Below are 27,695 nucleotides of genomic sequence, written 5' to 3' on the forward strand. Positions count from 1 at the left end.
GCGAGGACAATTGTCCAGGGGTGGTCCCGAAGGAATTAACCTCCAAGCAGAAATGTGAAAACCGTGCCGAAAGCTGAATGGCACCTGGGTAATGTGTCTGGAACGGTGACTCTGGGATATCGGGCGACCTCTCAAAGTACGTAGCCTTGTCCTTTCATGTGGGGCTCTACGAGGATGGGCGAACCGCTTTCTCTAGCCGACTACAGCTAGGGGAGCCAATAAAGATGGAATTAATGCGAAGGATCGACACAATCTCAGGACCTTTAGGTGGACCGATCGACTAAATTGCGAATTTATAGAGTGCTACAATGCGAGTATGGCCCCTGAACGGGGTTACATGGCACGACTGCATGCTTTGCGGTGCGAGAAACACCCGGAGCTATCGCACTTTTCGCATCAACGTCTGCGAAACCATGCCGAACTAGTCCAAAAAAGGGGCTATGTAAGAGGAACACCTACTTTACCACAGCCAAAACAAGCCGGCAATAGAGAAAGAGAGGCGACACTAAGACCAACCGCGGGCAGGCATTCGATAGAGAAAGAGCAATGCTTTATGACCCGCAGAAGCATCAACACCCAGGTTTCTCGCAAGCCTTAAGATCTGGCCGATATGGATGACCAGCTTCGTGGACATTTTTCCAAAGAATCCTACGTATGGACTATCAATTGTTGTGTGTATAATGCAGGGAGGGCTATGGCCGATGCGAACCGTAAAACAAAACCAACGGTTGATTATAAGACCAAAAGACGAATGCATCAACTTGCCATAAAGATAAGCTGGCCAAGACAGTACGCGTCCTGCATTCAGTGTGTGACTGACTACATCACATCTGGCAAGAATTTTACTGAAAAGGTTCGAAAGTTTTCGCACGAACTCCAGACCCGTTATAACACACTTAACAAGTCAAAGCTGCTGACCGTCAGGCAGCATATTGTTGAGAGAATACGTATACTATCTGACGCTAAGAGAAGTCTAGAGCGGAGAAAGAGGTGGGTCAGATAAAACCAACAGTTTCTCTCTGACCCATCTCGATTCTTCCAAGACTCTCCAGTTACTGACGACCACCTGCCCAAACCAGAGAAGGTCAAAGGTCTCCGGGACCAGATTGTATCAAAACCTTCTGATGGAAGAAGTTTCCTCCAACCCATCAGCATTTGGCCCGTATTTTCAACTCATACTTAAAGTCGGAAGAGCCAATTCCGGAGTGGTTGGTGGTAGGGCACACAATACTCCTGCCGAAGTATTGTGTGTCCTACTCCTGCCGAAGTATGGTTGTGGCAAGAAATCTATAAACAACGCGGCTCAAAGAAAGGCGTAGCAGGATGTCGGGAGAACCTGCTCATCGATAAATGTGTCTGCAAAGATGCAGCACCCTACCAGCATACCGCATCAATGGCCTGGATTGATTACTAACAAGGTCACCTTTCAGAGAGGTGTCTTTCAGGGCGACACCATGAGCCCACTCCTCTTATGCCTCACATTATTACCACTATCTCTAGTACTTCGTCATTCCGACCGGTACTTTGGCGGCATACCTGCAGATCAAAAGTACAAGGTCAGTCATGTATATCAAATGAACGATCTTAAGATCTAAGTTGAAAACAAAGAGAAACTACATCTAGCTCTAGAAATTGTCAAACGATATACTAAGGAAATAGGAATGGAACTTGGGTTATTAAAATGCGCCAAGGTTTATTTGGAGCAAAGAAAACTTAATGGCACTACTAAAGACCCTTAGCTCGCCAATAGAAGCGCTATAGGACACCTTTGTGCTGGAGAGACTTATACATACCTGGTCGTGCCACAGAGCCGCATTTAGGATATGACATCTATAAAGGATATTCTCCGAAACAGGTACGAACGCCTCATCCGGCAGATTTCGTCTTCCGAACTGACGACGAGGAACAAAGTATCTCCAACGAACATGCTTGCAGTCTCCGTAGTACTCTATTCATTTTGAGTGGTTCCACTGACGAAAAATGATCTCAGATCCCTTGATATCGGGACAAGAAAGGTTATGTACATGAACAAAAGCATGCATCTAAAGTCTTCCGTTCCGCGACTGTACATCTCACGCCGTCAAGGTGGTCGCGGAATATTGAGTCTTGAATGTCTTCACAACAGGAATATTCTGGATACAGCACATAGAGTCGCAAATGGAAGAGACCCTCTTCTTAAAATGGTCACGAATCACGAAGAAGTGGGCAAAGGAGCATTTCTGTACAAAGCAGCGGAGGAGGCTGCTGAAACATTTGGACTTACATTCAGTATTAGGGGTGAGCAAAATGCATCAAATCTTATCTATCTCGAGTACTCACTCCTAAAAGCCCGGATTAAGAAAGCACAGGAGAAAAACTTTCGTGAATAGATCCTCGATAAGAGGATGCACGGTATTTTCCGCAGAAATGTGAAGGATCAGTCAATGTCTTGTGAGCTAACGTTTGCTCTTCTTAAATCACCCGCATTGAAGTTTGGTACGGAGGTTTTCATTCTGGCATGCCAAGACGGTGTGATTTCCACCTTAACATACCGTCGCCACATTTTGAAACAAGACATTCCCGATGATAGCTGCAGGGCGTGCTATGCACACTCCGAGCATTTAGCTCACATACTATCTAGTTGTCCAACTCATGTGGGAACGATCTACATCCAAAGGCACAATGCGGCACGAAGAGTGCTTTATTGTCTTCTCTATCACTCTTACGGCATTAACCTCAATACCGTTCCTCCAGATGCTCCTAGTGAAACAGAGTCAATTGTCGAGAATGGGAAGTGCTGCATATACTGGAACTTTGTAACCACGAAAATTGTTTCTGTTACACAGTCGGGGCCTGACATGGTTCTTCTTGACTTCGAGAAGCGAACCATGTTCGTTATTGAATTTTCGGCACCAGCTGACAAAAACGTCATAGCCTAGGAGAATGAAAAGAAAGAGAGGTATAGAGACCGTATAAGGGAGTTGCGACGATTGTACCCGAAATATTCTGTTAAACTAAGCGTCCTTATCATCAGCGCTCTTGGAGTTGCCAAGATTTCACTGGTTAATAGTCTGAAAAGCTTCCCTGCGTGTCAACAATCTGCTAAAACACTTGGGGGAAATGCAGAAGGCGGTCGTCCTTGGGTCCCTCCGTGTCCTCAGAATGCACGAGACTTACGCCGGATCATCGTATTCCTTTTTACCTCCTGACTTACCCTCCACTTCCAAACCTCCACTCTGTAAAATAATACCCTCATCACTAGAGAATCAAACAATTTCATTCTGCTTACAAAATGATCTGTGAACAGCCTCTTTCCCAGCCCCCACACCTGCCTTATCACCACAGTTGCCCTTCTCACCCTCTCTTTTATGTCACCATCCACTACCCTATTCCTTCGAAACAGGTAGCCCAGGTGCACAAACTCTTTCACCTCCTGTTCCGCTTTTATCTTTCACTTCTACTTCTCTCCCTTATCTCTGCCACCTCCTTTCCTGAACACCATAACCTTCAACTTTTCCGCATTTCATTATCTCCTTTAAAGCCCTCAGAGATTCTCTCCCCTCCTCTCACCCTATCTTTCGTCTTCTCATATACCTCCTTTGCCCTCTCGATCAGGCCCTTCTCCACTCCTCTCTCTTAGATTGTCTCCCAAACTTCCCCATATCCACCGAAGGGAATGCGCCCTTTAGATCTACAAAAATCGCGTACACTTTGGTACCCTTTTTGGTTGATTCTCTATCGACCACATGCTGCAAGACGTAAACATTGTCAATAGTACTCCTTCCCTCCCTAAAGCCCACCATCGCGTATATTTTATAAGCTATATTCATTAGCGTAATTCCTCTATAATTTCTCTGTCTCTCATAATCCTCTTTCTTATACAATGGTACGAACAACCCCTTCCTCCACCCTCTTGGAAATCCCTCCCTCTCCATACTTTTTTCACTGCTTCCTTCAGCCTCTCCTCCTCTTGTGTATCAAACAGCCATGCTTCGTTCTCTTTCCCGTCCAGCCCTGCTGCCTTAGAATTTTTTCAACTTCCTTATCTGCTTCTCTATCTCCTCGTCATTCAGTTCCTCTCCATCTACCTCCCTCGTTCTTCTAATCCCCTCACCTCTCTTCCGTGTATCTGACCTCTGAAGAGAATCCATAAAAAATGTCCTCCATTCGTCGCTTCCTATCTCTCACTTATCCTGACCCTACGCTTCCTAAACCTATTAATTATCTTCCACACGCCCCATTATGTCCTACCACTTCTCGACTCCTTTTCCAGCTCTTTTTTCTGTTCCTGCTCTTTCTTTTCACACATCACCCTAAACTCCTTCCTCATTTCTACATACTCCTCCCTTTTCGCGGTTCCTTCCTTCCATTTCCTGCACTTCTTTTTCACCTTTCTCTTCATCATTTTACATTCCCTATCCCACTACAGCTTCACCACTCTTTTCTTCTTTTTCCTAAATACCTTCTTTTGAACACAACTGTTCACTTTCTCTTTTAGATCCTCCCATATCTCGCCAACCGACTCCCCGTCGAGGCTTATGTTGCTATTCTACCTCTTCGTCCCCTGCTACCATACCATTCGCCACCGCCCAGCCTCTGTCCTCCATCTAGTCTCTTAGAATATCCGCCTCTTTATTTATTATCTTATCCTTCGATTTTATTTTGAATCTCTTCGCTTCCAAGTACAACCTGCCCCCCTAATTCTCGCATTAGAGCCCCCCCCCCAGTACGACCGTACCCTCATCTCTCTCTCTCTCATAGTAAGTTTTTCACTCTTTCTTTAATCCTTTCCATCCCATCCTTACTGTACAAAGTCACATTTGCCCATTTGCCCTTCCTTTCTTCTTTACTTTGACCACCTCCTGTAGCCTACACCTATACCCCCTTGGCAACTTTTGCTCTACTCTACCCCATTCCTTTCTCTGTACCCATGTCTCTACCAGTCCAATCACATTAAATTTCTGAAAATACCTCCAGAAATCCTCATCTTTCTTCTTTACCCCTGCTCCGTACTAGTACAGCACCTTTAATACTCCTGTACCTTGCTTTACTCCCATGCACCAACTTCCTACGAAACAGGCTTCCCTGCACTTCCTTCAACACCTCCTTTTCCTCGTCCGATACCCGCATTTTCTTATCCACTTTTATTTTCCGATACCCTGCCTTCGCAGCTCTCCCTTCATTCCTCTCCTTCTTAGCCCTGTCATTTAGCATTCTCTGCACATCCCTTTCCATCCTCGTCAAATTTTGATCGAGAAAAACCTTCTTGTCCTTCATCCTATTTTTGTTACGCATTACTCCTAATTTTTCTTCCCAGCTCTCCAATTCCACCACCGCACTTCATTCTTCTTTCTCCCCTCTACCCTAACTTTCCCTACTTTGCCTTTAACTTACCCTATGCTCTGCAGCAGCGCTTTCCACCCTTCCCTTTCTTCCCCACTCTTTAGCTTTAATCCTGTTATTAATATATTATTTCTGCAATCTGCCTTCTCCTTCTCTCCATCCTCAACTTCATTGCCCTTATCCTTTCCGTATCTGCTCTCTCCTCCTTTTCGTACCTACGCTCTCCCACTTTCTCTTCTATCATAATCTCAACCTTCTGCCAAATACCTTGCTTATCGCCCCCCCCCGTAAACTGCTTCTATTATTGACCTGCCCTCCACCTTATTTAGCTTTTTTCTGCCCTTTCTTTCCAGCCTAATATCTTCTTCCATGTCCTTTAATTTATCCTCTTTTTCCTGCTTTGTCGACGCCAAATCCCTCTGAAATTCTTGTACTTATCCCCTCAGCTCTTTTACTTTCTTTTCTCATCTATCATCTCGTACCCTTAGGTCCTCCCTTGTACCTTCCATCTGCTCCATAGCCCTCCTGTCGTCCTTCCTTAACCCTCTGATCTCGTCCATGAGCACCCCGAGAGCCTCCTTCTCTATGTGTTCGCACTATGTGTTCGCACGCTTTTTTTAAAGGGAATCTCTTTGCTTTTCCTTTTCCTCTTCAAGAGATCCTCCCCCTCACTTGCACTGGATGCTCTCTTCCTTTCCTTGTCGCTTCGTTCGCTCCTATTCTTCCCCCTCCTTGATGCGCCACTCTCCGCCGGGCCACGCACAGCTGGCCGTCGCGTCCTTCTGGAACTTTCCTCCCCGTCTAATTCACTAGCAGCATTGCCAGTACTCTGGCTGTCCACCTCTTGCTCTTCAGTCGGTAACTGTAACCTATCCATACACACTAGTCCGTACATTTTTTCACTACCGCCACCAACATGCAAGTCTCTATTTTACAAATATAAAATGTAATATGCCTAAATAGATGTCAAATCATTATTTTTTTACTAAAGACAAGCGTCCAAGCTCAACAACATTTAGAAAAACTCTGAATGAATAGGGCCAGGGAATTGATCCATACAATTATCGATAATTGCATTCAAGTATTCATTATTAAATCATAAAAAATTGATTATTTGAGTAGATTCACTCGAATTTATTTTATTCATAAATTATTGGATTTAAAATTTAATTAAATATATTTTTCCGTGGGACGTAAAGAAACTTTCAGAACCTCTCACGGCATTAATGTAAGATGAAATTAATTACGAAAATGTTTATTTAAGTATGTGGTTTATAGGGAATACTATCTTCGGGCCACCTCACATTTCTATTTTTATCACGCGAAAATTCAATCTCGATAAACAAAAAATCAAGCACTTACACACTAAAATGTCCTGTTCACTTAAAACATGGTTTAATTTTGAACTATAATACTGAATTATATTAGTTGTAATATTTAGTGATAAGGATTGGTCATTCGATATTATTTCTTTACTTTATAAACATATTTTATAAAAAATGCACAGTTTGGTCATTTATTGACAAAAAGTAATTGTTTTTCTCTATAACAGTCTTTAAATTTCATAACTAGTATAGTGACAAAGCATAGTTTGACCACGCATAGATAGAAAGTACCAGTTTTTTCTGATCGTCTTTAAATTATATTAGTGGTATATTATTTTTATATTTTATAAACAAATGTATAGTTCAGTTATTTGTAGACAGAAAGTAATCTTTTTTATTAATGCCTTCTAATTATATCATTGAATAAGTTTTGTGATATTCTAGAAGAATGAGCCATTTAAGCATCCATTTAAACTTCATTGTTGCTCCATTTTTGCTTTAAAGATATAATCAATATGTCAAATGACACAATGAGCTTATGATTAAATCTTCATTTGTCAAAATTCATGAGTACTTTCGTGGTTTGAAGTCTCTGAACTACTTGAAATCCTTAATACAAGGCGATCAGAAAGAAAACCGATTCATTTCTGTATATAAATGGTCAAACTAAGAACTTGTTCATTAAATTTCTTTATAAAGTAAACAAATAATATCATATGATAAGTCCATATTACTAAACATCACCACTTATATAATTTAAATACTTAAATGCTAATTTAAAGGCTTCTGTTTATCAAATAAACAAATAATATTAATTGATAATTCTTCGTCACTGAACATCAGCACAAATGTAATTTGAAGATGATTAGAAAGAAAAACGATTACTTTCTGTCTATAAATTAAAAACTGCATTTGTTTATCAAATTTGTTTATAGAATAAGCAAATCATACCATACAATCAATTTTCATGAGCAAACATGATCTTATCGATCAAGTTAAGCAATTTCAACTTACAAATATACATTGAAAGTAAAAATTCCACGATGTTGAAATTTTTAAATATAATTTGTTTATAATAATGACATTCAATAACCTTCTAAAAAAACTAAAAAACGGTTAAGAATTTTAGGCTGTAAGTGATTTAGAATAGTAAATTCCTTATTCAGTCCACTGAGCAACGTTATAACGGTTGCCACATCTGCACGACACGAAAAAGTTTGCACCTCTAATGCAGTTAGTGGTGCGTTATAGTGGTGTTCTTTGTGATGTTCATTTTGGTTCTTTCTGTTTGAACTTTGGTAAAGCATGACCTCGTTCTAATGTTTCCAGTACTTAATGTACATTCTCCTTTGCATTTATGCCTTCAGCTTTAATCAGATCTTCGTTGTCCACATTTTCCAAAGGGAGTTCATAATTAAAAAGCTGATGGACCAGTTCAATTTTGATGTCAATTATTGCTACAGCCGAAAGCAATTTGTTTACATCTTTTGAGCGTTTTTGATCTGCTGGATTCTGCTAATTTATTCTAGTGGGTAGCTCTGGGTACTTAAGTAAGAAGAGTCGATGGTGTTCTCTTCTTACACTTTTCCTACTTTTCTCTGCAAAAAAAAATAAAGGCGCATAACGTCTAAGCTCATATGACATGCTTATCTTAATCGTCTTCATGATTGCTAAAACTGAGCTTCTGCCTCTCTTTGAATTAGTCCATATGCGTCTGGAGCATGTGCTTATCACAGTCATCTACTGTGTACGCGGGATCGCAATAGAAGGCAATTTCAACCGCTATCATTGTTCCCGCCCAGAAACCTCCGAACGATGCGGCACGTGTTCAGCAATTCCGCCTTCTTAATGAGATGCAGCGAATTTTAAGCTCCAAGATATTCCAAGATTTGTATGCAACACGCATGAATGTTCCCAGTGAGGGAGATCACGACCGGTTGGATGGTGACCGTCTTCATCCTCCACATGGACAGGGTCTCCTGCTTCAACTCCAGTAAAGGAGATGGTTTTAGTTCTTTAATACTTTAACTGAACTGAAGTACGCTAGTTTTGAGGGAAATTTGTTGGTAAATGATTCCAGCAACATCGTTATGTCTGCACATGTATTTTGCGAGGAAAACATCATACAGCCATCAATGATATGCTCGATTTTCTCATTGGGATCTCCACATATCGGTATCGGTCAATCACTGCCGCCATATTGACGATGTGTTTTTAGTAATTCCTCTTCTTCATTACTCTAACCTAGATGGCAATGACAAATCCATCCGTCTCCGGAAACAGTTCTCCCTACTTTAAACAAAGGTTTGAAGCATCACTATCACATGCAACACAAACACATTGTCAATCGTTACTTGGCCATTGTAGCCAAAAGATACTCGACAACATCCTTTCTGTTCTTCAGAAAGGATGTTGTTCTCCCCACAATATTTATAAGCAGGATGCAGTCAGCAGGTAGTTGTAATAAAACTTGTGCACCTCATCCATACCTTGCATCACCTTCCAGAGGGGAGTCTTTCTGGACGATACCATGAGCCCTCTGCTTTTTTGCATAACATTTCTTATCATCGCGAGCATAAGGTCACTCATGTACTTTACATGGATGACCTAAAAATCTATGCTTCTGGTAAAAGCAAACTTTATACTGCTTTAAATTTCATCATGAAATACACAGGAGAAATTGGTATGGAATTTTGCTTGGACGAGTGTACCAAAATTCATCTGAAGAACGAAAACATTATTGGCGGTCCCAAGGACACTAAGCTTATGATTATAAGTATTATAAGACATCTGAGTACCGAAGACACCTATATATACCTGAGCTTGTCTCAAATTCACATTTATGACGTAATATCAGTAAAGGAGTGTACCCGAAGCAGATACACGCATCTTCTTCCACAGGTTTGGTCTTCAAATCTGTCTGTTCCGCTTATTTTATATCATCACGACTTTATTCGGGTAGAGGGTTGCATTTACGAATGCCAGAACCGTATTCCCAGCGACGGGTGCAGAGCATGTCATACACACGTTTAGTACGTAGAACACATACTATCTGGGTGTCCCACCCACGCGGGAACGACGTTTTTCTACACACATAATGCAGTCTTAAAAGTGCTTCATTACCATCTTTGTCGCTTTTACGGTGCTGGCCGCGACCCTACCCTGAAGAACACTCCGAGACATAAACAATTGTCTAAAGTGAGAAGTGCCACATTTTCTGGAACTACAATTTTCAGACAGAAGTCTCCGTTGCACAGTCGATGCCTAAATTTGTTCTAAAATTTGGGGAAAAAAACTTTATTCGTGATCGAATGCACGGCTCCGGCTGACTACAAGATCACTGTCAAGGAGAAGGATAAAGGAAGGTAGGCATCAAGATCTCAAAAGGGTTCCTGGAACGGGGGAAACTGCTGAATAAATCTACAAATAAGATAAACAGTCGCGAACAATTTTTAAGGGATATTCCTGAAAAACCCCCCAGCCAAGGTTTAAGCAGACATGTCGATCACATAATGTAGCGAAAAATCTCAAATTGTACTCCTGAGATATTGATGTGCTAAATCCGATAAAGATAACAAAAGTGACAAAATCTGTATTTTATTTTTAAAGAATTTACAATGACAAAAATCTGTTATGGAAAAGCGTTAGTTTTATTCCTTACGGAACGCCACCCTTAAATTGTAATTCATAGTATAATCAATGACTCTAACCCAACATTTAAATCATTATTTTATGCAATACTTTGTTGTATTATGTGCATTTTATACCAGCTACTTTCTAAGTGGCAAGTACCGGTTTACCGATTGGTAAAAGAAAGCTGATAAAACGTGTTCCGTGCTTATAAACCAGAAACGTGGCTCAACATGTGTGAAACGCCTATGTTTCTTTTCTTGTTATTTATTTTTTTCGTCTTTACTCTTTCTTTCTCAAAAAGCCGTTAAGAGACATTTGTTGCATAAACTATCGTGTGCACCATAGGTCGTACGTGTTTATAGCCTCGTGTACCAGACTTAGTGCACAATGTATTATTAAATTTCTAGACCGAGTGAATTCTAATGCCAATCAGGTATGCTTACCAACAAGGGCTAAAATTACTGTGAGGAGTGATGCGGCTGGAAAAGACACAGTAACGTTGAATTCCAGCATCTGTAGGAGATCTACTGTAAAATAAAAATTAAGAAATTGTAGTATTTAATGTCAAGGAGTAGTCTAATATTCTTGAGGTGTGCACCGTATTTAAACTAGAGAAAAACTGAGAGTAATTTAAGTATTAGGAAAAACAACTAGGAGAACATTGGTGCCTCTGCGGTCCATTTCGAGTAGCTGTGGCTAATTTACACCACCTCACATACATGCATTCTAAATCACTCAGGCGCAACTCGATAAGTGACTTGTCCATCTTTCCGAAAGGGAACAGATGAGAAAGGCGCCTGGTCAGACGTATGTAGTCTGCAGAGAGAATTTCAGATTTTGGTGTGTTTTGATTGTTTTTTCATAAATCAGTGTAATCGAGTTTCAGGAGTGACAAGCTAAATTAAATCTCACAATGTTATTACAATTGATAAACAGAAAAGTGCGCAGTTTTCACAGTTTTCAGGTTATGTTATTATTTTCTTTCCAACCTTCAGATATTTTCTCTACAAAATATTTATGTTTTACAGGTTATTTGTGTTTACTGACACTATATAAATAATTTTCATTCTGATTTTAGGTCTCTGTCACTGTCGCCGGATCCTGAATTATATAGATAGAGATTCTTTTACAGAAGTCTTTTTAGTCTTCTTTTACAGGATTTTAAGTTCGGAGGGCAAACTTTCAAGTTGTTCAAATTGCAAGTTAAAAATACCTATGTTGAAACTTTTAATTTGAAAGATGTTACTTTGAAAAAATACAAAATTTAAAAAAAAACGAAAACTGTTGTTGCTAAAAGGTGTTACGCTTTATTTCGAATGAAAATATCTATTGACTTTTTTTAATGAAAAATTATCCGACGGTGTTGAATGATATCAAACATGCTATTAAAATAGAACTTGTGTTAAGGTTAACATTTTTTTAAATAAGCAAAAATGCAATTTTTTAATTAAGATAAATTTTATTTTAAAAATATTGGTTTTGTTTTATGCACGTCAAGCAAGCGGTTGTGCATAAATTACAAAAACTTCGATTCTGAAATTTTGAAACATTTACCCCTCTTTCTAAGGGTACAAAAGTTTTGACTGCACGCATTTCACATAATTTTCGCCGACTACATTTTTTGTGTTAATTTATCGGTTGCCCAAAAATTCTGTAAAACAATTTGGTGTTGTGACATAATTGTCTTTTGCGAAATAATTGATTTCTTTAAATCATTCTTTTTTTCGTACAATTTGATTTTTTTTATAAAATTCTTTAATTTTTGGTTAATTCAATTTTGTCACTAAATTGTAGTTAGAGAAATATATCTAAAACTGTTTGATTTCTCGACGGATTTAATTGTCTCTTTTCAGGAAATTGTTCCCGAATATTTGCATCGACACCACTCCTGATCAAGTATTATATCTGAAAGTAAAGATTTTATTAAAATCTCTAACTATAAATGAATTTTTGAATGTTTTCTAATTATAAAACGAAGATGTGGAATCACAACAGCCAACGAGAGAATTGTAACATTTCATTCTGATAGTTGGCGGATTACGATGTTGAAACTCCCAATCAAGAAAATTCTCTTACCCCTTTCTAAATGTTTAATGTTCAAAATTCTTTTTAGCTTAATTTTTCAACTGACTCATATGCCGTGTTGGCGAGCCCGCCGAGGCCCGCTACGCGAAAACGCTCACGCGGCCGTTTCATCAAACATTACAACTCTCCGCTTTATATTAATTTGAAACTCCCTGAAAATGTGGAGAGCGTCGCAATTTTGCATCAGCATTTGTACATTTTATCATTTGATCTACGTGGCGTTTAACTAGGTTACCTCTATTATTCGATACGATGTGAGTCGATGGTGAGGCTTGTTTTACAATAGTGCCACTCATTCTTTTCTCCGATCTTACACCAAGGTCGTCTACCATAATATGTTCTCCCAGTGAAAACTCTACCTTGCGCTTCCCCGGTCTTGCTATTATTTGATCACGCTGTTTTCTCGCGACAGATTCTGTAACCCTTGGTTTTAGCAAAACGAACCTAGTTCTAATCTCCCTTTTATACATTAAATACGGAGAACTTCTTTTAGTCGCACAATGTTCGATGCTACGATAGTCAAATAAAAACATAATAATAGCTTTTTCCAGTGTTTTCCCCCTTTAACAATTTTAGAAACTTTATTTTTAAAAGTTTGTAGAAAAACTTCTGCTGCGCCGTTCGTAGCAGGATGATACGGCGGTGAGAAGCTTGGCTTTACCCCGTTATTCAATGCAAATTTTTGAAATTCAGTGCTTCTAAATTGTGGGCCTCCGTCTGTTACACAATGCAGAGGAAGTCCATGTCGTGAAAATAATGCTCGAAACTCTACGCACAGTCTGTATGATTTTGTGTTACTGTTCAAGTTTATGATTTCTGGCCATTTGCTATGAGCATCTATCACAATCAAATACATATTTCTATAAAATGGACCTGCGAAATCACAATGAATGCGGCCCATGCTTTGTCTGGCCAAGGCCATGTACTTAAAGGCGTGAATGGTGGTTTCTTCAGTTTTGTTAAACAAATTTTACAATCTTTTACTAAATTTTCTATGTCACGATCAATATTATGCCCCCAAACATATCAGCGTGCAAACATTTTGACATTTTATAATGCCTAAGTGTGTGGCGTGCAATTCTTTTAATAAAATACCTCTTAAATTTCTTGGTCTTAATCCCCTAATAAACGCCCTTTTTCGGTTGTTAATTCTAATATTTTGTTTTAGATGTTTTTCTCATAATTTGACATATTTTTTGTATCATTAGACTAATTTCCTAAAACACGCTTGATTGTTGTAGAAATCAATTCATCTTTTTTACTTTCTTCCGATAGAAGTTTTATAATCGAGCGCTGCCATTTGCTCTTCGAAAAAATTTGACATGTGAAAAATTTGTAGAATTTCAGTATCATCATTCTTTCGGTAGCCTCTATAATGCATCGCAGTTCGCGTTAGCTGCTGATTTTACATGTTCTAATTTATAACGAAGCCCGCATAAATATTAAGCCCATCTTTGAAACTGAACACTTTTGGTGAAATCAACTCATTTTTTACCCACCTTTAACCACACCTTTAACTACAATTTGAACAATTTTCGTCCCATTCAAATTTTAATTTTTTTATTAAATCTTATAACGGTTTTAAATTAACCAATGTATTTTTTAAAATCTCACGTAAAAGTTTATTAACCCCTAAAAAGATTATAATTCTTTCACATTTTTCGGTTGAGGCGCGTCAACCATGGCTTTTACTTTCGATTTTGATTTATGCAAACCATCTTTATTTATTACGAATCCTAACACGTTTAATTTTTCTTGCATAAACTTACATTTTTCTTCATTCAATCGTAATCTACATTCTTGTAATCTATTACAAACATTATATAAATTTTGTTAATTCTCTTCAGCAGTTTTACCTGTTACATAAATATTATCAACATACGCAATCGTGCCATCTAATCCTCTCAAGCGCTCCTCCATTTTCTTTTGAACATCTGCAAGTGCGGGCGAAACCTCCTTTAGTACCTTAGTGTACCTGTATAGACCTACAGGGTTACAATTGTTAACAGTCTTGAACATTCTTCATCCACTGGAAATTGCATATAAGCGTGCGTTAATAACCTATATTTTCAATACTTACTTTGTTTACATAATTTGTATAATTTTCATCAAACTTTAAAGGCCATAATTTGAAAGCTGCTAACTATTGCCTCCCTATCAACAACGTTCCGGTACCTAGTAGTACAAAACATTCCAATACACTTTAGTCCGAGATCCCGCTACTGAATTCGACATCTATAATGTTAATGCAAAAATCAAATTTTGTAAACTGTATTGTCATTAATTGGCCATTGCTGTAAACGGTTGTCATAGTCATTTTAGTGCAAAGTTCGATAAACAATGCCAAAACAGCAATTGTTTATGGCATTTTTTTTATATTGCAAATATATTGTCAAAGAACTATTTTTTGATTTTATTGAAGAACTCGGTCAATGGTTCGAAATGGTAATGGGTTGCCATAGTGTAACCTATGCTGAATCTCAGTTGCCAGGTGAAAGTGGTGACTACCTTTTGAACTTTTCGCAACTATAGAGTTAATGGACGAATTTTTCATAGAAATAAAGAGCGTAAAGTTCTAATCATTATGAAATACGGCTGCAACGGCTCCGATGGTGCAAATAAGTTGTTACTCGCTTTAAAAAGTGTCGCGCAGCGCAGCAAGACAATGATACAGATCGACGCCACAAGCCATTGAATAGAAAAGGACGGAACGAAAACAGATTTTTTTTCGCTTGTTCTCACCTATACCTGTCGCGTTCGAGTGTCGTTTTCGATAGGAGTCGGTTGAACATTTATGCAACAAAAAAAAGTTCATTTCAAATATTCATGACATCTTTATTAAACCTGATTGAATTTTGAAACCTTTATTACAATTATTGAATTTTCCAGCTTCTAAATTGTACTAAATTATTCAATTTTAATTAATCAAATTAAATTAAATTCTTAATATAAAAAATTGAATGATATAAAAAATTGTCAGATTTGATGCTCGGATTGTGTTTTAAACCTATGGTCCTGCTAGCTTAACGTTAAGCTAGCAGGACCACACATAGAACAAAATGACTTGGGCAATAATTCTTTCCACAGTAATCTATGGCTCATTCAGGACTCATTTAATGCCCTATTGCCAAATTTGATGCATCGAATTTTTTTCAACGTGTATTATTTGAATTAATAGTATTCATAATTCAATAAATGATTAATTTAATCGGTAATACTTAAATTTATGATATTGAGAATTTAATTTAATTTAATTGATCAATTGAAATTGATTAATTGAATACAATTAAGTAACTGGAAAATTCAATAATTGTAATAAAGGTTTCAACATTCATGAGGGTTTCAAAATTCAATCAGGTTCAATAAAGATGTCATAAACATTCCAAATAAATGTTTTTTTTTCATAAATGTTTAACCTAATCCTGCCGAATACGACACTCGAATGCGAGAGGCATAGGTAAGGACGAGCGCGAAAAAATCTGGTTTCGTTCTGTCCTTCTCTATCCAATGATTTGTGGCGTTGATCCGTGACGCTGTGTTGCTGCGCAGTGCGACATTTTTTGAAGTGAGCAACAACGTGTTTGCACCATCGGAGCCGTGGCAACCGCGTTTCATAATGACTAAAATTTTACGCTCTTCATTTCTATGCAAAATTCGTCCATTAAATCTATAGTTGTGAAAAGTTCAAAAGGTAGTCACCACTTTCACCTGGCAACTGAGATTCAGCACGGGTTACACTGTAGCAACCCATTACCATATTGAACCAGTGACCGAGTTCTTCAATAAAATAAAAAAATAGTTCTTTAACAATATGTTTGCAAAATAAAAAAAATTCCATAAACAATTGCTGTTTTTTGCATTGTTTATCAAACTTTGCACTAAAATGACTATGACAACCGTTTACAGCAGTGGCCAATTGATGATAATACAGTTTACAAAATTTGATCTTTGCATTAACATTATACATGTCGAAGTTTTACATTGTTTTAAATTTATTATACGACTTTTGAGAAATAACTGTTGCGTAAGTACCTGTATGTTCATTTAAGTGAAGAAAGTCACTTTTATTTCCACCAGCTTCGTCCCACGATGACTCTGCTTCGTCAGCTGTTTAGTCATTGCCGCCTGATTTATCATAGTTCTACATGAACTGTACTAAATCACTGGTCCTTACTTTTATTTGGTCCTCGTTTTCTGCATAATTGCTCTAAATGTCCCTTTATATTGAAATTATTGCACATACAATCCCTAAATTGACACTTTCTGCTTGTGTGTTTTAGTTTCCTACAACAATAACATGTTATTCCACGTGACTAGGTTGTTCTATTATCAGCTACTGTCGGCTGACGTATATTTTGCTCTGTACGCCTTCCCGTACTTTTATTTTTCCAATGGGGCTGCGTAGACCATAAGGCAAAAACTTCTCTTATTGTCTCCTTATTTTACATTATTTTTCTCGTACTTGATGCATTTATTTTAGCTGATCCTTGTGCTGTTGCTTCTTTTAGGGCATCTTCGAAAGTTAATTTTTCTTTTTTAAACAAGGCTACTCTTGTGTCGTGATTTTTCAACCCAACAACATAATCCCTTAATGCATCACTTAGGTTCGTTTTGAAATCACATTTAAGTGATAATCTTTTTAGTTTCGCTGCGAAGTCGTTCGCTTTTCATTCCATTGTTCTGCTTTTTAATTAATTTTTGTTTTACAGCTAAATAATAACGTAGTTATTGTGTACGCGATGCAATTAGTCGATTATTAAGCTCCCGTATTTAAACGGGTAAAAAAAGTATGAACTTTCTTACACTACATAATTCTCGTAATTTAAATTAATTAACTTAATTTTCTTTGTATTACAATTCTTTAAATTATGTCAAATTATCAAAGAACAATAGAATCATCCTGGACATACCTAGATAAAATTGCTAGAAGGATTAGTTATCGCATTAATTTTCCGATCTGCCACCGATTCGGAACTGGCCAAAAGCTCGTGACCGATATCGAACGCAGAGTAATCTTTATCAATGCGTTCTCGTATCGAGTGGATATCTCCATTCATCGGACCAGTTTATCTCCTCTTTTTCGTTAAGGGATGCGCACGCACTCAACGATTCTCCTTCAATTCGTACTCATTTTGCGTGATAACTACATTCTTCAGATATATATGTAACCCTTTCAGTTATAAATTCATGATAGGTCATTCAGTAGCCATGAATTATCAAACAAATATTTAAATTCTCAGTTCAAAGAAATAAATGATCGTACAAAAAGATTAATTTTTGACGAAAAATGTAGTTGATATTTCAATAAAAATGATTATAACGTTTAATTTATAAAAGTTGATTCTAATAAAAAGAGGAAAATTTAAAAAAAACTGGTTTAATTCACAAGTAAGACAGATTATTTTTCAAGTAAAATGTTGCATTTCTTACAAAAAGATTAAATTTATTCCAAAATGACGAATTATTAATATAGTAAATAAATTTTCAAACAAGTATTTACATTTCGAAATAAGAGGATTATCATTCCCAAACAAAACAAGTTTTCAACCCCATAATTGAATCTTCAACCAAAATAAAATAATTTTCTACCTAAGATTGTATAGTTAAATTTTCAAAAAACAATTTTTCAATAAAATGGTTACTTTTTCAACCTAAGAGATTAATTGTTAACCAAAATGATGAATCATCAAAATTAAAATAAAAAGACCAAATATTTGAATTTTCTACCAAAGTTTATAACTACACTCGAATCTCGCTCTAACAAGGAGCTCGGGAACCAAAAATCTCGCTAAAACGCGTGCAAGAGGGGTCTCCACTAATGGGACATTTAATATGTGTATATTATTTAGTTGCCATTTTGTAGTCGAGATTTTTAATTTGTATTTTAATCAATTCTAAATGATTACCAAATCATGGATGAGCGCATACATCAAGTAAGTACACATACAATTCCAATTAAAGTGCATGTCAAAATAAATATTTGATTACTTGAAAATGTCATTAAAATTATCAGTAACCTTAAATTTAATTTGAAGCATAAATGTATTTTTACATACTTCTCAATAATTGTAAGCTCTAAATCGCAGAATTATAATTTCTCGTTGGAAAATTTAAAGCCATATTTAGATTTTAAAATATGATTTGGCGTAACACTGCACTAGTGTACGGTTTAAGAATTGATATTACGTATAACTTACAAGTTTTTTCCAATAGTTCGGAAATTGTGTTTAGTTTATTTGCAAAACAAAATTTCTTTTCGATTCTCACTTTAAAGTTTTCACAAGAATTAATATTTCTTCGTTTCAATTTTTGATGCAACTTACATTTATTTGAATCCAAAATGAATTTAGGTTAATAAGGTAATTAACCTTATAGAATTTGATGAAATATAATTATGTTTGATATTTTCAGAGAAAAAAGCGTAAATCCTTAACAATAGAAGAAAAGATTGATATTTTGAAGAAACTCAAAAGTAGGACCCAAAACTGTAAGCTCTGTGAAAAATATAAAATTAGCAGTTCTACCATTTCAAAAATTCTTAGAAACAAAGAAAACCTTCTCAAACATTACGAGCAGATGAAACTTGTCCATGGTTATACAAAGCGAAAGAGAGTTATTCGACCTGAATTTGAAACTCTTGAAAAGACACTTGATGCTTGGTTGTGTAAAAGAAGATCCATCGGAAAACCAGTATCTGGGCTGCTTTTATAGGAAAAAGCTACATTTTTTTGTGCAAAGCTGAAAAACGAAGGGCAAGTACGAGAAAAATGTTCTGGTAGGGAAGCCGTATTTAAAAATGTTGATTGATACTGTCAGTTCGGATTGTACAGTTAAGGCTTCTGTGGTGATTGAAAAAGGGTTCCGAATAATTCGTATTCTTAGTGTGGTTAAGGGTGGTGGTTAAGGGTGTTGGTCAATATGGAAATGACGTAAAATTGAGTGGTATTATTCGAGAAAGCGTAATGATAGATTTGTAGTGCTGACCATATCGTTTTCAGAATTGTGCCTGACGATGTTTCAAAATATGAAGAGTTAATAGATCTTAATTTTATTGATTTACCAGAGATCGTTTATTACAAGGTAGACGACCAGTTGGAATTTTTAAACCGTAACAATTTTAATTTTCATTCTGATATGTTTCAGCAGTTTACTAAACAAGATTTGATGCAAGTAAGATCTGCGGAATCGGTGTTGTTAAAACGGGCATTGGTCAACTTTGTTAGAGTGTATTTAAATAAGGCCCAGCTTGAACTACCGTTCAAGCGAATTGTGTCATGTGCCGAGAGAAAAACGTTCCTAAATTAGAGTGGAGAAAAGAACCAATTTTAGAAAGTAAATTAACTGTTAGCGAAAATCGTTCTCCTGAACAAAAGGTCGATGTCCTTAATCTTTTAAATAAATATCGTCAGTGTATTGTAAAAGATATTATGGAAATTAGTTGTAACGATTTAGTACACATGGACATTCAGCAGAAACCCGGAACGGAACCCCCTTATTCTAAACCGTATCGAGCAGGAACCGCAAAGCGAACCAAATTGGGAGAGTTGACAACCACTTACAAATCAGTCGGTCTCGCGACGGAGGCAGATTCTCCATATGCTAGTCCTTGTCTTTTACTGAAGAAATCAGATGGATCTTATCAGCTTGTTGTTTATTACAGACGTTTGAATGAGAATAGGGTCAGATTAAACTTTCCTATGCCGAATTTTGACGATGGTTTAGAAGAAATGAAGAGTGCAGTATTATTCACCATTTTGGATCTTGCTGACGATCAAATGCAAACCCCCCTTTCACAAAATGCGAAAAAGAAAACTGCGTTCATTACCTAAGATGAAACAGGCCAATTCGAACGTGCAATGTTTGGGTTAATGGATGCTCCGGTTTATTTCAATAAATTGATGAAAAATTTTCTTGTTTCTTTAGGGAATAAATTGGCATTAACCTATTTTGACATCTTAATTTTTGCTAAAACGTGGGAGGAGATGGTGGTCAAATTTGAGAAAGTTTTAAAACTTCTTTCTGAAGCAGGCCTTACTCTAAATATTAGTAAATGTAAGTTTGAAATGGATGAAGTCGAATATCTTGTGTTTGTAATTAGTAGCAAAGGAATAGAGCCAGGTCGAGAAAAATTGCGAACAATCATTGAGTTTCCCACTCCCCAAAACACACATGAGGTTCGTAGGTTTCATGGACTCACTAGCTTTTTCAGGAGATTTATTTTTAAAGTTTCTCAATACATTGGTCTGCTAATTGATCTGTGAAGTCGGGTCAACAGTTGCAGTGGAAGGAGCATGAGCCGTCGACAGGCTTCATCCCTTTCTAATAGGAATTTATTTTTAAATTTTCACTGATTATCAAGCTTTAGTGTACATCAACTGTATATCAGCGAAGCGACGAAAGTTTGAGTTGAAAGATTAAGATTTTAGAAAAGAAAGTAACTGATCGGACTCGTCGGGAAAAAGGCGAAGTAAAAGATTAGGTTTTGACGAATGTAATGTTGTTTAAAATCGATCATGAACGAGAAAAGGAGTTGTCTGTAGTTCCGACTGCTATGCGTAAAGCTATGGTGATTAAGTACCATGATGTTTCGAGCCATTTTGGCATAGGCAGAACCGCAGCTCGACTTGAAGAATATTATTATTTGCCGGACATGTGACGTTATGTCAGAAGGCATATAAGTGCATGTGTCGAGTGTATCCTTTCAAAGAATAAACTAGGAAGACAGGTAGGAGAACTCAATATTATTCCTACATAAAAGCGACGAAACTTATTACAGATAGAAGAACTTCGTTCACTACGGAACAGTTTAAAGAGTTCTGTCAACAGCATGGCATACTACATACATTAAATTCTTCTCGCCATACGCAAGCAAACGGGCAAGTCGAACGGTTGAATGCAACAATTTTACTCGCTTTCAGGCGAATTTGACTGACTTTGATGCAAGAAAGTGGGACGTAAACTTGCTTAATCGCGAACGCGATTTGAATTCAGTTATAAACAAAATTACGGGTGAAACTCCGTTTGAAATGATGTATAGGTACATGCCACGCTTTGAAGATGGTTTAACAAGCACTCTTACATTAAACGCAGAAACATATATGTCACCCGTCGAAATTAAGAATAGAAGTATCAGATCGAACACCCACCGAACAGGAAAAAGCGAAGCTAAGGTATGATAAGTCGAGATTTAAAAATGTACATTATAATGTCGGAAATATTGTATACGTCAACCGAAAAAAATCTTGTACAGGACAGTAATAAAGATTCGGCACGAAAGAAAACCATAGCGCACGTGAGCCAGTTGAAAATGTGGAGAGGCTGGAAGGATGAAGATCCTAACAAATTAGAATATAAATCAGGTCAAGATTCAGATCTCGATATTGAATCGACCCCCGAAGTTAGAGAAAGAATAGATTTAAGTCATGATGGGATGAATGAAATTTCGGATGATACGTGTGATTTGTTCATTCGATTCGTCGTGGTAAGACTGATCGGGAGTCGTTCGGTTCGTAAATGGTCTTCATCGTTGTCGAAAATTATACTGTATAATTTAGTTAAAAATTCTGAATTTATGTACAGTCGCAGTATTCTTTTGAATAAGCTTTCAATCATCCTAAAATAAAACTAAATATATACGGTTAAAAATAAAATAAAACATGGTTATAATGAGATAACATGGATAGTCAGTATAATTTATAATAGTATCGTCATCATCTCTTCAAGTAAATATTTGAGTAGAAAGTTAAAGTTAAGGGCATGTGATACTTCGTCGTGTGGTCAATCGGGTACAGTTCCCCCGGTTTTTTTTTTTCAAAAATGAAAAGTTTTAAAAACTGAATTCGGAGATGCTACAAAATATCATAACGGACGTCCCCGGACTCTTTTTTGAGGGATAATAGCAAAAAAAATGTATTGTGCTAAATAAAAATTTTATGCATTATTTTGAGGTTACGTCGTTTTTCATCTCTGCCTTTCCGATAATTTGAAAATTATTGATGAAATAAACTTTTTTAATTGCCTGCAAAGAAGGTTAGTTCCGGGAGATTAGTTACTATGTTTATTTGTAAGTCTAAAGTTTTCGGCCAAAAATATTGTGTATTTTGGAATTAATGCTCGGGAGAATTGTAACACACATAACCTTGAAATATACAAACGTTGTTAGCAAAATCAAAATTTCTTGAAAAATAAACACAAAAAAAGTGTGCGGGGACGTCCGTTCGCATGTTCGCTATCATTTCCCAGATTTTGACGCCAAAACATTTCTTATCCTAGGAAAAAATTCGGGGGAATCTAACGCTGAAAAAATCGATATTAATTCTTAAGCGCTATGCAAATTAATCACATTTTCCTAAATTAAATTTTTTTTGAATTAACCCACAAAAAGTGTGTAGGGACGTACGTTAGCATGTGCGCCATCATTTCCCAAATTTTTAAGACAAAATATTTCTTATTCTAGAAAAAAAGCCGGGGGAACCTAAAACTGGTAAAATCGACAATTTTCTTCGTATCACATGCCCTTAAATTTAAAAGACTGGAGATATCAAGACAAAGTAGACGATGGTCTTTTTTATTCATAATGTGTCCAAGAAGGGTTTACATGAGTTCCATTTCTTACAATACTTCCGCCTACTTATCTTATAAAATATTGCCTTTACTATTTAGAGTTATTTACAACTATTTAAAGAAAGCCTTATGCCTGTATCCTTATTTCAACTTTTTTAAAAAGCACAATTTGGGACTTTTTAGCGAGCCAGCGAGCGAGAGATCGAAAGCGAAAGTGCAAGTAAGAGAGAGAGAGAGATCCATAATTCAACCGTATCTTATTCTACTACTGCTATTACATATCCATTACTTACAAATCTATACGCTACTAATTTAATAGACTTCCGTTTTCTTTTTCTTTAATTCTCTGGTACCTACATTTTCTACCTTTATCTTCCAATCCTCCCCTACATTCCTCCCATACATGCTTCCATGTTTCTTCTTCCCATTCACAGATTCTAAATTAAAGCACTCCCTCCTTTCTTCTTCGCATTTCGTTAACTCTATCACCCTCCCAATCCTTTCTTCTACTTCTATGATACACTTTTTGGCTCCCCCCCCCTTAACCCTCATCACTTCTTTTCGAATTTCCATGCTCTCTTTCCCGGTTAAGTATAATCAAGCCTAGATTTAGTGATCCTCCATTTAATGTTTCCGAGAATTAACGCCACGCGGCGGGGATGGGTGACAGGAGCCGCGGGGGATGTGCGATGCTCACTGAATCGTGACAACCCACGAGCGTTGCGGTAAGGCACCATGCCTACCTCTGTAAATGCGTCACGACGTTCCGACGGTTCACCCGAAGTAGGTGGAAAACGCGAATAATCAAGATGGCGAGCTCACGTCAAGCATTAGTGGGTCTCAGATGTCTACTGAAGCCGATTGGATTGATCGGAGTATTACGTGTGATCAGATATTGATAACAACGCCATCTGACACGGGAATATATATTGCGAAGTTATTGGAGCAATGTTCATGAACAAAAGCAGTGAATATCAATTCATTTTAATCAAAAATATTATAGTACATTTTGAACTTAATTATTTACTATAAGATTTTTTGTTAATATTTACTTGAAACTCAAATTCTTTTCTGAAATGGTGGCGTCATTGTAGCCAGTCAATAGGATATACCATAGTGGTGGAACTCCCATGTATCGCTTTGAGGACTTATGTTCCAAATCAGCGCCATCTAGCGTTGACTCCCGTCACTAAAAGTAAATGAATCTACAGATCCCTGACAGAAATTGTTTCCAAACTCTGCTTCCTCAAAATTCTCGTAAATATTAAATTTTGCTTAATTTCTTGTAAATTAACTTTACAAATGATGAAAAATGTATGCATGAAAAGGTTTTTTATGCGTAAAATATTCATTTAAATAATAGAAGTACAATTTTTTGTAATTAAAAGAAGCGATATCAATTGTTCCAGTGAAGCGGTAATAGTTTGTAATTGTAACAATATGAATTTCATACTAATATTTTATTATTTTTTCCATAAGAAGAATAATACTGCAAATAATGTTCATTAAATAAATTATTATGAGGAGAAATACTTGTTAATTTTTATACAAACTAAAATCAACCACGTAAAGTGATTTTACTTTATTTAGAATGTTTAAAATATATATTTTCTGAATAAAATGAAAATATGATAATTAAATAATTTCCTTATTGGAAATAAGCAGTGCATAAAATTTGAAGGTTACTAATAATTACCTATACGTAAAGTACCTAGAATTATTTAATCACAAAGCCCTACCGATAGAAATTTCTGAGTATATTCTAAAGATTCTCTAGGGTCAGAGAAGCTCAGAGAAATTCTCCGCAGGCACTCAAGTAGATATATTTAAAGCTCCAGGTAGCTTTTTTAAATGTTTTAAAAGCGTTAAAATATCCTTTCCGAAATTGAAATAGAAATACTATTATAAATAACAAGCAGAGAGGCTGAAATTAAAATAAGAATTCAATCATAAATAACAGGCAGACAGGTCCTTTGTTAAGCTTTCGGATTAAAATCTAGAGGAACTATTTTGAAATTTCATAGTTAACAGTCTAAAACATAATAATTCGGTACCTACGGGTTTCGATGATTTCAGAAATCTCACTTTGTTTTAAAATGCTTAAACTTGGAATTAATAAAACTTTTCTCGTAAATGGAGTGAGATACGCCAAAAAAGATAACATTTTTTAGATAACATTTTTTAATTCAACTAGAAAATTGTATGTTAGTATATAAGTTATAATTATAAATAAGTATAGTGAGAAAATTCATCAATTAAAAAAATTTTCAAGATAAATTTAAAAAGGGAGAATCGGGTTAGCGATGGCCAACTATTGTAAATAAATCTGCCTGCTCGGTACGTGACGAATACAAAAGGAACATTTTATTTCCGTCGCACCATTCTAAAATGGACCACTAAAAGGACCTTGAAAAGGACCCAAATCTTTCAGACCATCCCTCACACTATCTTAGAGACTAAATCATTCAAATCGACTCTGCTTATACACTCAAATGGGCCAGGCTATTTCGCTTGAGAATACCCAGAGATTTCTATCGGTAGAGAGGTTTGCAATGTACAATGTTTTCATTTTTTAGGTTACAGCTTTAAAAATGAAGAGACTCGATGTACTGAAAATTGAAAGACTTTTAAAGTATTATTGGCAGTTGCACGAATGTTTTATACTAAAATTACAACACAATTTAATAAAACTAGAATGAGGCATTTATATCCCCTGCAAGTTATTTGTTACTGCTTAGAAATATAAAAAGAAAAACCTACCCTCTAATCAAGCAAATAGTACTTTCTTTTTTTATTGAATACGTACCAATTAACACATTTTCTTAAATCCGCATGTAATAGTAAACACAGTACGTATAACAATATACACAATACAACTTTCAGACAGTGTTATATCTAAACGAATTCAATAGTGACAAATTCAACTTGACACTTCGACTAATGTTTATTTTCGAGATGCCAAAATAATTGAAAGTATTTCACTTGCACATGCGCAGTGAATTTTACTGACACTCAGAGCCATCTAGCGTTGGGCCCCAACAATAAAACGTAATGTCTTCAAAACGATACATGGGAGTGCCACCACTATGGGTTACACGATTCGACAAAGAAAACAAAAAAGAAGAAGCATTGGATAGACAGACATAGAGAGAGTATGATCGTTTCGAAACAAAAAACTGTCATTGGAACACAATCGGTTCTTCTCTGTCTATATCACATGGTAGAAAGAGAGGTCTGATCTATTTCAGGCATCGAAGTCCCAACCTCTGTCAACTGTTGACGTTAAAATTGCGAAAAGTGTGTTTTCGGCGGACAGTTAATCCAATATTTGTAAAAGTAAGTGACTTTTTGTGAAATAACTTCTTCGTATGTATAGTGATGAAACTGCGTTGTCTGCATTACAGAAGCAATTCAGTATCTAGATCGATTAATCAAGAAAAACCTCTTTTATTTAAACGAGATGTTCAACAGCCTGCAAACGTTTTACGTGCGTAAGCAGAAAAAACACATATTTTAAAGTGTTACAGGAAACTTTTTATTTCCGTTAAAGATTAACCTTACCCTTGAATGTATCAGAAAAACAATTACAAACATATTTTTTACCACGCATTATAAACCACAAAAAACAATCCATACAACCCTCCTTTCTTTTTTCTATCTCGTTAATTTTATCGCCCTCCCACTCCTTTCTTGTACCACCATCAAACACTTTCTCGCTAACTCCACTCCCTTTTTCTGCATCAGCTTCGTTTCAAATTTCCATGCCCTTTTTCCCGCTCGATTACTCAATTCTACTCCAGTTATCTGGTCGGAAAAATGGTGCAAATCCGATAATCCGGTCATTTTTTTTTCTTACGTACTTAATTTGGGGGTGCATAATAAGCGTTCAGGTTCTGTGAACAGGATTTTGTCGTGGAACACGGAAATTTTTGTTGGAAAAGGAGCAAAATATCAAATTCCATGGGATTGGTGCTTTCCTGTGCATTTAAGAGGTGAAAGTTTTCTCGCAAAAATTAAAGTAGATCAAAATCTGCGTAAAACTAAGAAAATACGTTGTTTTATCACAAATAGTCTAGGAGTTACGGCCTTTAAAAGAACCTCGATTTTTGTCTAATTTTCTGCCAAAAATAACATGTTCGTTTTATTTTCTCTGTAGTTTGGATCCTGACGGAACTCGCAAAAACGCACTATCATGGATTTATTTCAGGCTCGTCTCAGAGTACTTTTCATCCGATTGAGGTCTATGGTCTCAAATGAAAGCTAAGGTTGTCTAGTTTCGAAAGCCGTTTAGCGTTTTTGATTCGGAAATATATAACTCCAATATGGCGGCCGGAACTCGAAAAAACGCACTGACATGGATGTTTTTCAGCCTCGTCCCAGAATAATTTTCATGCGATTGAAGTCTATGAAGTCTCAAATAAAAGCTAAGATTGTCTACTTTCGAATGCCACTTGGTATTTTTGATTCAGGAAAAAATAAATCCAATATTTGTTATGTTTCCACAGAATTTCAACGTTATGTTGAATTTCCGAAATTTAAGGTGCTTTGGGGGTGTGTATATCCACCCCCGGTTGATTTCCGACCCTGGGGCATGCGACAGTAGACAACATTCGCTTTCATTTGAGACGTCACACACCGCAATTGGATGAAAATTATTCCGGAACGCGACTGTAACAGATCCATGTTAGTGTGTTTTTCCGAGGTCGCCCGCCATATTAGATTTATTTTTTTCAGAATCAAAAACGCCAAGTGGCATTGGAAAGTAGG

At 36.6% G+C, this 27,695-nt stretch overlaps 1 protein-coding gene across 6 annotated transcripts in view; it reads right to left on the reverse strand.

Moving 5' to 3' along the window:
- LOC117183102 (membralin) overlaps window positions 1–27,695 on the reverse strand; it is a 429,991-nt gene that overhangs the window by 101,014 nt on the left and 301,282 nt on the right. For 4 of the 6 annotated variants that reach the window (XR_004468345.1, XM_033376274.1, XM_033376271.1 and 1 more), the window contains one exon: window positions 10,724–10,807. The exons of 1 other annotated variant lie outside the window; for it this stretch is intronic. Coding sequence is in view for 4 of the 5 variants with exons in the window: in XM_033376274.1 (XP_033232165.1) it covers window positions 10,724–10,807 (84 nt within the window). In the remaining variant the exon portion in view is untranslated. The remainder of the gene's footprint in view (window positions 1–10,723; window positions 10,808–27,695) is intronic. One more of the 6 variants, XM_033376270.1, reaches the window with a different exon arrangement.

Source organism: Belonocnema kinseyi, chromosome 2 (genome assembly GCF_010883055.1).
Source record: "Belonocnema kinseyi isolate 2016_QV_RU_SX_M_011 chromosome 2, B_treatae_v1, whole genome shotgun sequence".
In the NCBI taxonomy this organism is placed as follows: domain Eukaryota; kingdom Metazoa; phylum Arthropoda; class Insecta; order Hymenoptera; family Cynipidae; genus Belonocnema; species Belonocnema kinseyi.